General features: G+C 50.2%; 1 protein-coding gene across 1 annotated transcript in view; it reads right to left on the bottom strand.

Annotated features, from left to right (window-relative positions):
* Positions 1–4,095: 4,095 nt before the first annotated feature.
* Positions 4,096–13,219, bottom strand: part of COL6A1 (collagen type VI alpha 1 chain) — a 27,756-nt gene continuing 18,632 nt past the window's right edge. Inside the window, exons 25-35 of the mRNA XM_009283130.1 lie at positions 13,039–13,101; positions 12,505–12,570; positions 11,752–11,787; positions 11,369–11,405; positions 10,472–10,480; positions 9,454–9,587; positions 8,280–8,389; positions 7,791–7,974; positions 7,393–7,567; positions 6,942–6,971; positions 4,096–6,159 (exon numbers count right to left, since the gene is read on the bottom strand). Of these exons, the coding sequence (XP_009281405.1) occupies positions 5,549–6,159; positions 6,942–6,971; positions 7,393–7,567; positions 7,791–7,974; positions 8,280–8,389; positions 9,454–9,587; positions 10,472–10,480; positions 11,369–11,405; positions 11,752–11,787; positions 12,505–12,570; positions 13,039–13,101 (1,455 nt within the window). The 3' untranslated portion in view covers positions 4,096–5,548. The remainder of the gene's footprint in view (positions 6,160–6,941; positions 6,972–7,392; positions 7,568–7,790; positions 7,975–8,279; positions 8,390–9,453; positions 9,588–10,471; positions 10,481–11,368; positions 11,406–11,751; positions 11,788–12,504; positions 12,571–13,038; positions 13,102–13,219) is intronic.

The raw sequence follows: 13,219 nt of genomic DNA, 5'->3' as shown, positions 1-13,219 counted from the left end.
CCCTTTTACTATCCCTATCCCTATTACTATCAAGAAGAGATACCCCAGCTGCGTTTTCGTTTGGTTCAGCGGCTTGGATGTTAAACTCTAACATTTTCACAGGGATGACAAAGCTGAGAAGTGTTTCCTGTGGGTGTCTGCAGCAATGGATGGGACTGGGAGTGCTGCTCTGCTGAGACGGTGGGCAGGTGGAAGGGCTGCAGCAATATTTCATGGGGATAAGTCACTCCACACATTCCCAGTCCTCACTGGAAGGGCTGTATCATTGTCACAGGGTGTTCCTGTGAGCACCTCTGTAGTTTCCATGCCTGACAGGGATGACCATGTGTGTAAGAAACTATGTAAGTGAAACAAGAAAAACAAAAAAATAGAAATTAAACAGCATCGATTGCTCAGTTCAGAAGTATATCAACAGTCTTCTCAACTTCTTAGTGAGTCAACTGCTAGGCCACCTGGCTGCGGCTTCCCTCCTGCCATACGTCCTCCAGAGCTCTCTGCTGCCACAGGTCCCAGCTCTGCCACAGCCTGACGGAGGCAACCCAGGAACTGGGCTGAGGCAACATAGGCTTTCTGCAGAAAAGCATGGAAAGCAGACACTGTGGACCCAGCCTGATCTCCTGACAGACAGTGAGGAGAAATTTTGAGGGGAAAGACCCTGGCAGAGCATGCTTGTTGCATGTGGGCTTAGCTATGGGCAACCAAAGAAGACATTGTTAAGTGTAGATCTAAAAATTGATTGTTTGTCTAATTAACGTCTTAGCCTAACCAGAACACAACAACTTATTTAGTCCAGTTATTATATAGGTACCTATAATCTAAATGACTTGATTATTGATAGGAATTAGCAAAAACTAAAATTGTTACATACACATCTCCAGAGCTGCACCATGCTTTGGTGATACTCCCCTGTCCTATGCAACATTATGAGAGGCCATCAAGCTTCTCAAATCCTTTCCCTGGAGAAGTATGATGATGACAGTGTGTGTTGGGGGGAGGGGATGGTCTTCCTCCATTGTCTTGAGTTTGCTCAGAATTACTTCTGTGTGTCAACCCTGTATTTTTTAATGGGTTACAGTCTTTCCTCTGCTGTTTGCCCACAAACTTACATACACCATGATTCTTTCTCCTTATACAATATGATTTCTTTTAAGGGGGAGATCCATGCAGTTGGACAAAATAATGCAAAGCTTAAACTAAAACACATTTGGGAATAATAGAGTTAAAACAAACCCCAAACCCCAGGATAGCGAGAGGCATTTGAACGTTTAGTTATTCTGCTGTTACAGCTAGGAGAGGCTAGACAATGGACCTCTGCTTCTTGGGAAAATCGTAGGCACAGGAAAGGCTCTTAAATAATTTTGAAAAAACAATTTAAAATCATCCTAGAGCAGCTATTTATTGTTATACAGCTTGAGGTCTAGTGCTAGCATCGTCAACAGCAATTTGGCTGGGCTACAGGGCTGCAAGCTGGGGGAAGAGTTGCCCCAACAGCCCTGTTGCCTCCAGCAGTCCCGTGCCATCCAGGGCAGTGCATCTGGGGAATGGGGCTGCCCAGGGGTGCGGAGGTAGCGTTCACGATGCTACCGTGCCTGTCCATGGAGAAACAATGACCAGGGCAATCAACTAATCTGCAGATCTGCTGCAGAGCTGCAGCCACAAAGCTAGGTAGGTCTGGACAGATGAGCAGTGCCAGTGGGTGGGTGTAGCTGAGCCTCTTGGGGCTTCCCAAGTGTGAGCAGTCTTATGTTCTCATTTACAAAAGCTAACTGGGCAGGATGTTTCTCTCTCACTTACCAGTTTACCACTCTTACATCACATTTTGCTCTGTCCTTTAGGATTTCAGTCCCACAGTACTGTCCCAGCCTGTTGCGTTGTTGGTTTTTTGCATTGCTTGTAGGGTACGTGTTCTGGGAGTCCCACCACATTGGTAAAGTGGCCTCAGCAATCCCCTCCTTCCCCAGCCATCATCTTCCCATGAAGGGCTTTGGAATCAGCGTTGCCTCAAACGAGGAGAATTTAGTCAGAGGAAAACAGAGAAACGTGTCCCGAATTCTGTCATTGTTACATAAACCCCCTTGCTGAACATCTGGAGAACATCTGAAGTTTAACAAAGCAGGCCTGCAGGCAGAGGCATTTTTGACCTTCCCTGTAATGGAAGCATGAAAATCAAGACTAACAAGAGGGGAGTAAATATAACCAGAAATGGAAGACAAAATGGGTCCAGCATATCGGGGCTGACTTTGGCCCAAAAACCTGACAAGGGCTCCTGAGATCCTGCCTAGACAGTGCACAAGTGTGGGGAGGCACAAGACAACACACCTAATCACAAGGCATTGGGCACTGCTGAAAAATCCCTGCTGGTCCCTGTCTTCTAGGGAAGACAGCTCTCCACCAGGCTCTGTTTAAAACCACGTTTCTTCTAGGCAAACTGGAATTTACAGGGAATGTTTAGATTTTTCTCATGGGTAAAACTGACAAACACTCCAGAACTGAGGTTTGGAAACCAACAATTTTTGCTGGTTTGGGATTTTCTTCCCCTTTCAGTAAAGGGAAAAAGCAAGGGCATGGTTGGGGGGAGCGGAAAGCACACAGAAGCAGGAAAAATCCCTCCTGCCACCTGCTTTTTTAGCAAAAAGCTATAAACCAGCCCAAAGTCAGAGATAGCTTTCTCCACATGTCTTTTGCGTCCCTGCATTTGACATGGCCCAGCTTGGGTGTGAGAGTGGCATACCCCCAGGAGGGTGCAGGAGCTGTGCAGGGGGGGGCAGTCCCCTTTTCCCACCCCCCCTTGCTGGCAGCAGTGTATCCCACTAGCTGGGCAGCCCTAGCAGTAGGTGTATAACCCAGGGGCTTGTCTGTATCGTGTTCCCTTCCTTCATGGATGATTCACACCAAGGACCGCAGTGGGCCATTAAGAAATATTTCTTTAGCTGTAACAATAACCGACTTTATTAGGGCAGACGTGAAGGCATTTTTTCCTAACTTTCCATGGAGAGGAGAGCAGGACATCTGATACAAACTGCAGCCACCCGCAGAGCCTCCCCAGAGGTGTTCCTCAGACTTTCCAGCTGTGAATGAGGTATCCCCAGTGCTGCGGGACAGCCAGGGAGCCCAACAAGCATCTCAACTGAGATGCTTGGCTAAGAGAGAGCATGACTTAGAGGAGGACATGAGACAAGGGGGAAGCAAGGCAGTGCCTCTCTATTACAGAAATAGGACATGAATGTGGTCCACTGTCTGGGGAGCAAGTGACTGTGGATGCATCCTCAGTGAAAGGTTGCAACAAGCCCCTGGGACATACAGGTATGGCCTGAGAGCTTCCTCAAAGACAGGCACCCTTTAGAGCTGTCTTAGGATGTAAAACAAATGTTTGGGGAGCACTGAGCCTGGCGAAGCTGGATGAGATGTTTGATACCTCCACCACTAGCTCTGTCTGCAAAGCAGCATCCCCACGTGCCTGGGAAATGAGGTACTAAGGAGAGATGCTGAACATCAGCAGAAAGCAAATGCAGCTTACCTCTTCACCTGATGATCACCATCCCTCTGCACCTGGTCTTCTGGAAACAACAGTACCTACCTGTGTAGTTTTGGTGGTTGTTTTTTTTTTTTTTCGCGCGGCGGGGGCCCGGGGGGGGGGGGGAGGCTCAGGCCCGGCCGGTCCCGGTGGCCGGCAGCCGAACGCAGGTGGCCGGGGGGTAGGCTTTCCCCGTGCTCCGATCCCCGGCGATGGCGCGGGGGGGGCGTGGGGGCCCGTCGTTTCTTTTTTTTTTTTTTTTTTTTTTTTTTCCCAACCAGAAGGCAAATGGAAGCTGTGTAAGCATTTCCCATCCTTTGAGAGCTCAGTGCTATTCTCATAAAATTTTTATGCACTATTTAATAGATGAATATAATTCACACTATTTCTCAAATCCATGGCATTCAATAACAGCCAGATTTGCAACGCAAAAGCAATAGATCTCTTTTTCTTCTATTCCTTACAGTTTTATCTGAGAAGTTCAGCTGGAGTCCTCCCGAATCCCAGCAGCCTCTATTTTACAAAGTGACTTTTTGAACATTTGGAGCCCTTGAAATTCAAGTCAGACAAACTTCCAACAAGATTGTGGAAAACAATTTATTTGACAAATTTCCGAAGTGGACAATTTTAGTAAAACACAGGCATAAAATAAAACTAACTCGTACAATGGGTTTTTGGATACAAAGTAAAGAGTTTGGGATGCCGATACCTGGCAATCACTGTTGCTTTCTCAGAAGCGCATGAATTCATAGCAAGAGCACCAATGGAAGCGCTGAAACAGAATCTCACCCAGCCAAACCACATCTTCAGTGTGGTCCTGGAAACAACTGTGTAAACACCAAGGGCCCGCATCACCCACATAGTGATAGCACCTTTGTCAGTATATCCGTAGGGTGCAAGTCAAAGACCCTGGCAGATAATGGCAGCCTTTCCCTTGACTCTGCTGACCTGTGGATGAGGCCCTAATCCAATATATAGTACAGTTAGTGGGTTTCCCTTGGGCCCAGGTGCTTAAGTCCTAGATGGTCCTAGAGAAACAGTACTCTCAGAGAGCTCACTGGGAATTAGACAGCTTGGCACTTTTGAAAAAAAGTATAAAACAAAAAATCCCACTAACTGGGCTCAGAAGGATTTTCCAGAATGGATCTTGGACCATAACACAAGTCATCAGGTTATTCATGAGGTTCCTGGTTTCACTGTAGGACCATGAGATCAGTTAGTGAAGGAGTGCAGTTACATAGCTTCTTCTAGGGTTTCCCCCTCCCCAGTGGCTGCTGTCCATCTTTCATTTGGTTGGTGCTCAGCCTCCCTGCCCTGAATGGAAGTGTCAGCGCTGAGGGATGCTCCACCACCCACCTCCACCCCAGCCCTGGGAAGTCAGTGCCCCATCCCATGGCACTGGAGGCCAGAGATGCTTCCACCCAGCTTGGGTAATGCAGTCCAGCCCTCCCCCCCCAAGCATGGGAAATATGAACCAAACCTGCCAGCCATGACAACGATCCCCTCTCAAAGCTTGCTGAAGTGTTGAACATTTCACTTGAAGCACAGCATTGGGTTAGGACCATTGAGAGCTGGGCAAGTGCTCAGCTGATGTATGAAAGAAAGAAGCAAATGAACAAAACCACCTGTATCTGAAAAGAGCATAATCAGCCTTATGAGACCAGGCTAGTCCTTAGTGGTACAAAATTCCTCATCCTGATTCTTTCTTGGCAAAAAACAGTGGGATGAGGTTGCTATTGGTGTTCTGGCAGCTTATTGCTAGGTGTGCTTGTGTTTGCCTGCTGTGGGGAGGGAGAGGCAGTCATGGGCAGGGAGGGAAGTTTGAGACTAACAGAGTAGAGCTGCAGATGATGAAGCAGGGGGAGAAGGAAGGGGACTATGCACAGCCAAGCTGTGGCACTATGGCTATCTGCATAGATGCGAATTCCTCAGATTGGTGAAGAATACTGTTAATTTTTTTTTTTTGTTTTGTTGGTTTTCATTTTTAGGTGAGACAGAAGCAGGCATGGCCTTGGCAGAAACCCACCCAGATGCTCAGTCAACAGCTATCTTCCTGGAGACAGTTTGGTAGAAGACACCACGCAGCAGAGAGGTATAGTCGGGCACACGGAAGAGGTGGCGCTCCCCGTAGACCACATCATAATCTGCGCTCTTCCCTGTGACCAGGACACGGATGTTGGGTTCATTGGCTTGGCTGCCCACTGCTAGCACGTAGATCTCGATGCCAGCCTGCTGAGCTTCCTGCACAGCCCTCTCAATGGCCCTTGCGGTGATCCCTTGAGAGTTGCCATCAGAAAACACCAGCACTCTCTTCTTCGCCCCAGCACGGGAGGACCGCTGGTACAGCCCCGTGACGTACCGCAGAGCGGCATTGACGTCCGTGGCATCGTTAATGAACTCCATGTTGTCGATGGCTTTGGCGATGACCGTGTAGTTGTACTGGAACTGAGCTTCCACTTTCTGCTGGTTTCTGCCGCTGTACTGGACCACCGAGACACGCACAGAGTCGTCGGCAGGCTTGCCGGCCTCCAGGAACCGCTCTGCCAGCCGCTTCACGAACTTCTTAGTGGTCTCAAAGTTCTTGCTCCCCACACTGGTGGAGCTGTCCACCAGCAGCGTGATGTCCGCCAGCCCAGTGAAGGTGACTGCAAGGGGAAAGGCCCAGGGCTTGTTACGCTGCATTTCTCCTCCTGCCTCTTCCGTGGAAAGCTGGTGAAGTCACTAGCTGTCTTGCAGGCTTCCTGCTTTGTCAGACTTGGGAAATCCCCACTATCTGGGTATTTGCTAGCTTGGTTTCCCCTACCCCAGTGCTGTCCTACTCTTGTCCTTTTACCCTTTCATTCCTTCTTTTATTTGGTTTATGACAGGCTGCATTCCCAGATACTTACCTGGCTTAGATAATCTAGTGACTCCTGCTGCTTAAATACAGTGCTGTCCTTGCATGTCTGGGGAACCATTTCACCTCCTGAGGCTGGCTTCTTTCCATGATGAGTCTGAGGATTGTATACACTTCTGACTTGGAGGTGTACCCCACTAAATTCCTCCCCCTGTACTCACTTTTCAAGCACCTTTCTCAAATATCCCTGCCACAGTGCTGATTTTTCCTTGTGCTCCCACCACCACATAGCAATTGATCTCATTACCTGCCTCAGCTAAAGCCTGTGAGGGCTAAAATCTGGCACAGCCTGCTCTCTAGGGTTGAGGTGCCTGAAAAGCAACTGTCTAGGCTTTTCCCCCAGGTGCTTTGGGCTGGCGTGTGTGTAAGAGACCCTGCGAGTGTCTGACAAGGCACGCTCCCTTCTCCAGCCCAGGAGCCTCCCTGTTGTGAGAGGTCTCCAAGCTATGCATTCCCACAAAACACAAACTCCCACTTCCCCCACGACAGCACCTGCAACCCCTTCATGTGGCACGAGGAGTCAATACTCACTTGGGCAGGTGTAGTCTGGACATTTCTTCTCTGTTAAGAAAATTAGAAAGAGTAACGTCACCAGCTCACCCAGGAAAACCACTTCTTCTATAGCTTCCCACAAGCCACAGAAGGGACAAATGCTCACCTTGGCCACAGCCACATTGTGCAAGGCACTGTGCAAAGGCTATAAACGTGCACCAGAAAGCACAGAGGTGCGTGCTTGAAAAATGCTGTGGACAGAGATGTCCTGCAGCAGGAGAGGACCTGGACCTGGCTGCAAAGTGTTCTGAGACACAAGATGTCCTTGTCCCTTATTTAACTAAACCTTGAACACTGTTCTCTTCCCTCAACGCCTGCTTAAGAGCATGACTGGGGGAAGGCACGGGCGGGCAGCCTGCATCCCTCGCCCTTTGGCTGAAGCAATCCTCACTACCTTCCTTATTGCCTCCAGCCACAACCTTTCACCCACCTTGGCAGACATACGAGGTGATGTTCTGCAAGAAGGTGTCATCCAGGAGCTCAGCGTAGTTGTCCCTTTGAATGGACAGTCCTGGCCTGGTCGGTTGGCTTAAACAAGCGATATCATTCAGGTGATCTGGATTTGGAGGGTTCCGGAAAATGTCGCCTATCCCAAGGGAAACCACCTGCAGGGAAGTTAGAGTCCATCACCGGATGCGTTCATCATCTAATGCATTCATAAACTTGAACGCCTGTCACTTTGTGAGAGTGCTTCTAGTGACACGTGTCCCACCTGCCCTAGCCTTGGGTAGCAAAGACATGGAGACTCCCAGAGACCCTGCACTACTCTGATGCACAGCTGCTGTGTGGTGATTCCCTGCAGGCAGTGTGCTTCCCCTGTGCCCTTACCGGGGTGACATCGCACAGAGAGTTGAGCGGGGTAGGGTCCCGCAGCGTGTCAGAGCGTCCATCTGTGATGACGATGGCGACACGCTTGTCAGAGGTGAATCTCCGCAGCAGGTTGTCCTTGGTGAACTGCAGGGCTTCTCCAGTGTAAGTGCCTCCAGCTATCCATTTCAGGTTCTTGACTGCCCTGCAAACAGAGACACCAGTGAGCCTGCAAGCTCTTCTCCATGGATACTGAAGGAGCCTCTGGGAACACGTATCTGACATGCTTGTGAGGCAGAACAACACCCCTGCACAGGGCTTTGGGTGGAAAACTGGCAAGCTCCTTGGCCTTAGCACCACTTAGAATGCCACCAATTGCTACTTTCCACTAAAGAACATTTAGCACCCTTACAGTTGCAGAAGCTGCTGGCCTGGAGATGGAGGATGGGAGGCGAGTAGGTGTCCCTGGGTCAGGTCTCTGCACAATGCACCGAGACCCCACAGACTCACTGTTTGAGCGCCCCGATGTTGTCTATGTTGGCATCCCCCATGGCCACCAGCTCCTGCGTGTTGTCATGGCTGTACTGCACAACACCCACACGGGACTCCCCAGCTTCAAACTGTTGGAAAAAACAGAAGCCAGTTAGGGTCAGATACCTCAGGGGGCCCTGGAGAGCTCAGAAGTCCTGCTGGTGGTTTGTACTGAACATCTTCATGGCAGGCTCTGCTGCCTCTCCTCTGCCTTATTCCAGGCAGAAGGAGCCCCAACAGGAGTGGATGCACATGGGGACCAATTTGATGAGCCAGTCAGTGAAACAAAACCCAAATCCAGGTTTCCCGGCTCAGTGGTCTCAACACAAGCCATTGGCCATGGTGGGTGGCTAGGAATAGATCTTTTTTCAAAACTTCTGTTTTCCTTCCAACGCAGTGGTTTTGCTGCCCAGCTCTAGCCTTTCTGCTTGTTACCAGCTCTTTCCCAGCCAAAGAGACCCATGCATGCCCACACAAGTGTCCAATGGCAGCTCGTTGTGTCTTTACAGCCTGTGTACTACAGATGTGTCTGGTTATACCTTAAAACTGGATCCCAAACATCCCTTCCAAATCACAGAGGTAAACAAAATTTCCCACGCACAGTGGGTTACCAGGGAAGAGTTAGGAGAGTAAGCATTTGTGTCCCTCTTCAGACTGAAAGACTCACTATTGGGACAATATTGCTGTTTTGGGCTGCAAAGGTCCTTCTTAGTAGTATGCTTAACTGGTAACCTAAACCCAAACTTGGGGGCAGACAAGGGTGCCTGGCCATCAGGGAGCTAGGGGAAGTTGCAACACACCTCATGTGTTATCTACTCCAGTCACCTGAAGTGCTCATCAGGACAAGGAAGAGACTGAGAGACTGACCGATCAGGCAAGTGCTTTATGAGTCGTCTGTTCTGAGACATGGAGGAAGAGTTCACAGCCACAGCAGGCAGAGTCCCTTTGCCCAGAAAGAGTGAAATGTCTATATCTTGGGACAACAAACTGCTGTCTCATCTCCATTACTTTATGAATCTGGGAGGAATCAAGACCCACCCCAGTTACACACCTGAAGCTAAGCCTTGTGGAGGCATCTCCCTGTTTTTTCTGCTTGCAGTGAAAGATAAGTGAGTGTACACAAGCGTATCCCAGCACTCGGTGGAAATCTCACCTTCACACGCTCGTCCTTGCTCAGGCGGTCGATGACTTTGATGATGAAGTCCTTGGCAATCTGGAAGTTCTGCAGGCCGATGCTCTCCGAGCTGTCCAACACGAAGAGGAGGTCGACAGGACCGCAGGTGCACTCTGCAGCAAAGCACAGGAGCGGAGAGGCTTGTGTTTTCTATCTGAGCAGCTCGCTCAGAGCAGCATGTTTTGCAGGGAGGCATACCAAAGCAAGCAGCTGATATCTGCTATTAGTCCTGACCAGGTGGGTGCCTGTGCCCTATCTACCCACAAAGCACGGTGTAAAATAAAGTGACAAAATAGCTGCATAGGAGACTTGAGAGTCAGTTTACTAATTTTTCCATTTGCCTTTTGCTCAGCACTCCTTATAAGACACGTAGCATTTCCAAGCTGTGTGTACCCTTAAAACACCCAGTAATTATTCCAAAACCCATTTCTTCATAAGCCTTCTCACTTCTTCCATTCCCCCAGCCCAGGAGGACAGAGGTGACACTGGTGGGCTGGAGGAGGCTGACTCAGCTTGCTCCCCTCTTTCCCATGGCTGAAGGACATCATGTTCCTTTGGCTCTTCCTTCAAGCTTTTGGACTGCAAACCCAACCCATCAGGACAGCATCAGAAAAAAAACCCCAGCTCATTTCTCTGCAGACCAGCACAGGATTTGGGAAGGAGGAGGACAGAGCTGGATCCCCAGCATGCCCTGAACTGACGTCCCTTTCAACTGCAAAAAGAGTGGAGAAAATCCGTCTGCAGTTTGCTGGCACAGGACACCTTGACAACAGTTTTCCAGTTGTAGGACCCAGCCACAACAGCCTCTGAAACCGTGCAGCACCCTCGGGGAGAGCTCGCTGCGCTCCCCTGCCTTGCTCATGCGCGGTCCTCCCTCCCGGGCTCTCACCATGTCTCCATAGCAGAAGGCAAGGAGCAGGGAAATGGAGGGGTGCAAGCAAGGAGAAGGGCTAGCAACTGTTCAGTTGCTAGAGCAACTTTGCCAAGTAACACTCACCGCAGCAAGCTAGAAGAGAAGGGAAAGAAAGAGAGAATGTTAAAACGCTTGACACAAGGGTTTTCACACACTAATGCAGGTTTGTGTTTCTGCAAACCCAAAGACACCTAGTCTGGACAATTCAAGCTCATGGAGGTTTCCCTCCCGTTTGAAATACCCAGATCTCTCTCCTGTTAGAGATTGTGATGCCCCGACCTGGAGCACTGCATGCAGCAGAGCTCTGTTTCTGCACCTGCTGATGCATTTTTATTTAAATAAAAATAAAAGCTAATCCTGGAGGGATTAAGTAAATCACCAGAGTATGGAGCTCAAACTCAGTTCCCTAAGTACCCTACGTCCTTCCAGCACTTCATTACTGGCCATGGGCCAGAAACCCTTTGCAGCACAGGTGTACTGCTGTTCCCCATGGCAGGACACCCCAGAACAGACCTCCCTTTCCCAAGGGGGAAAGTCAGACCCTGCTATTTAAGAAAAAGCCATTGTAAAATGGTCCAATCAAATATTTTACACAACTTTGCTCGTATTTTCCCCGAAGGATAATTGTGTATGTACAGAGCCACAGACACAGCAAACCAGTCTGCAGCATGCACAAAGTGAAACACAGTTGCACAACCTACTCTAGAGATGGAGCTGGAAGTCCCTGGGTCAAGAGAAAGGACAGCAACATGCAGAAGATTTGCCTCTTTTGGGTTGCCGTCCCAGCTGCAGGGAGGAGCTCCCACTTCTCCCCCAGCTCATTGACTTAATTGTGACTCATGGAAGGGGAGCAATGCCCATGGCATCCCTCTGCATGTTGCCTGGGGATGGCCCTGCTTGCTGGGGGCCAGAGAAAAAGCAGCTACCTCCCACTCAGCAAGGAGCTGAGCAGCGTGGGGGGAGCGGTACAGGGATACTCACAGCACATCTTCATGATGATGTCCAAGATTTCACATTCCTGAAAACAGAGGTAAAAAAATGTTTGAATAACAGTGAAGGCAGCTTCCTGGCTCCCAGGTGCTGCCCACCACCCCTGCTGCTGCTTTGTACCCTCAAAGCAGGTCCTGATCTGGAAATGAGTGATGTGCAAGTGGGGCGCGCTACAGAGGGGACTGGCTGGTGATGGACTGACATGAAGGAAATCTGGCCAGTGAGACTCGCTTGGACAGTAATGGGGGGCAGCCACTACCCAGCCTGGGAGCACAAGGCTTCCCCAGCAGTGACCCCCTCCCAGGAGCCATCCTGCGGGGCAGGCGAAGCACAGACCAAGCAAGCAACCAGCGCCCTGATCCTGTTCCACTTACATCTGGTCCTGGAGGCCCCACAGGTCCTGGTGGTCCCTGTCAAACAGAAGTGTGGAGAGAGCAGTTACAAGAGCAGCCAGTCCTATCTGCGGTGTACTCTGCCAATACCTTGCTAAGCAATGCAGAGTCTGGAAAAGTCTCTTGGCGTCCCAGTTGCTGGCCCCTGCCCTGGGCCTTGAGCAGGTACATCTGCTTGCTTGCACGATGCCCTGGGGCTGCACGGGGATGGAGGGAAGGAGAACCACCTTCCACACATACCATGCCCACCGAGGTGGGAAGGCAAGCTCTTGCTGCAGGCGGTGAGCACACACACAGTGTGTGACGTGGCTTGGCATTGCCCCCACAGCACCCAGGGGATGGATGGATGGATGCCTTTTACTTGGAAGATGCCTCTCCTGTAGCCTCCAGGCCAATGTGAGGCAACGCAAGCAAGTGGTGACTCAACACAAACTGAAACGCTTTCAGGTTCAGTATGGCAACTCCAAAAGGCTGCTTGCCCTTACTGAACCTGATCATACGAGAATGCTTTGCTCATGAAAAAGTACAAGTGCCTGTATTTTCTGCCCTGATTTGGGGTGAACATGATTTCAGAGACCTGTGTACCAGGCTGCAGCAGCGGGTTTTTAAACTGCCTTGCTCCTGCTGTGAGCAGGGCCAAGCACAGCAAGTCTGCAGTGAGCCCTGCTCTTGGGAACTCCGTCAGCCTGGCACGCTGCGCTCATCAGTGCAAACCCTGCCAGGGTCCTTACTTACTGGGCGGCCTTCAGGTCCCCTGTGGCCCTTCGCTCCTTTGATGCCCCTGGGGCCAGGGGTTGGGTTCTGGAATGAAAACAAAAGCAAAATCCACAAATCTATGTGTGTCAGGGTGCAGTACCTTCCCCTCCAGATGTCTGCTGAGCCCTGCCTAACCACAAAAATGTTAGCTGAGATTGCTGTACCCAACCAAACGAGTTAGGACTTGGGAGGGTCAGGATGGACACTGGGAAAATCTCCCTCCACAGGACAGTGGTGCAGCACAGATGCAACCATTGGTGCTATCTGGAAGCATACAAAACTTTGCAGAGACGATACCCACCTCAACCTAACAGATCTGGAGGTTTGCCAGCCATAAGCTATAGGACACAAAATGAACATCTGGAGAGAGCTCCCCTTGCCATCAGACACTGCTTAGTGGCAAAGGGTGCTTGCAGACCTGCAAAGTCTGATGGGCTCTGTTAGAGACCCAGCCCAAAGCTCCTGTACTGTGTTCACAGAGAAAGATGATTCAGCTTTATACAGATTACTCACATCATTGCCAGGGTCTCCAGCTTCTCCTTCATCACCTTTAGGACCAACGTAGCCTTTTGTTCCCTGAAAAACAGCACAGAAGAGACTCCTGCATGGACAGCTGTTGTTAGTGTGGTGAAGTTGGTGCTGGCATGCAGTGACCTTGCGAGAGCTGGCTTGGGAGGGGGGGGGGGGTGAGGGG

The sequence above is a fragment of the Aptenodytes forsteri genome, unplaced genomic scaffold (assembly GCF_000699145.1).
Source record: "Aptenodytes forsteri isolate BGI_AS27 unplaced genomic scaffold, ASM69914v1 Scaffold198, whole genome shotgun sequence".
In the NCBI taxonomy this organism is placed as follows: domain Eukaryota; kingdom Metazoa; phylum Chordata; class Aves; order Sphenisciformes; family Spheniscidae; genus Aptenodytes; species Aptenodytes forsteri.
The sequence above is the reverse complement of the archived record's forward strand: the minus strand, read 5'-3'. Positions and strand labels throughout refer to the sequence as shown.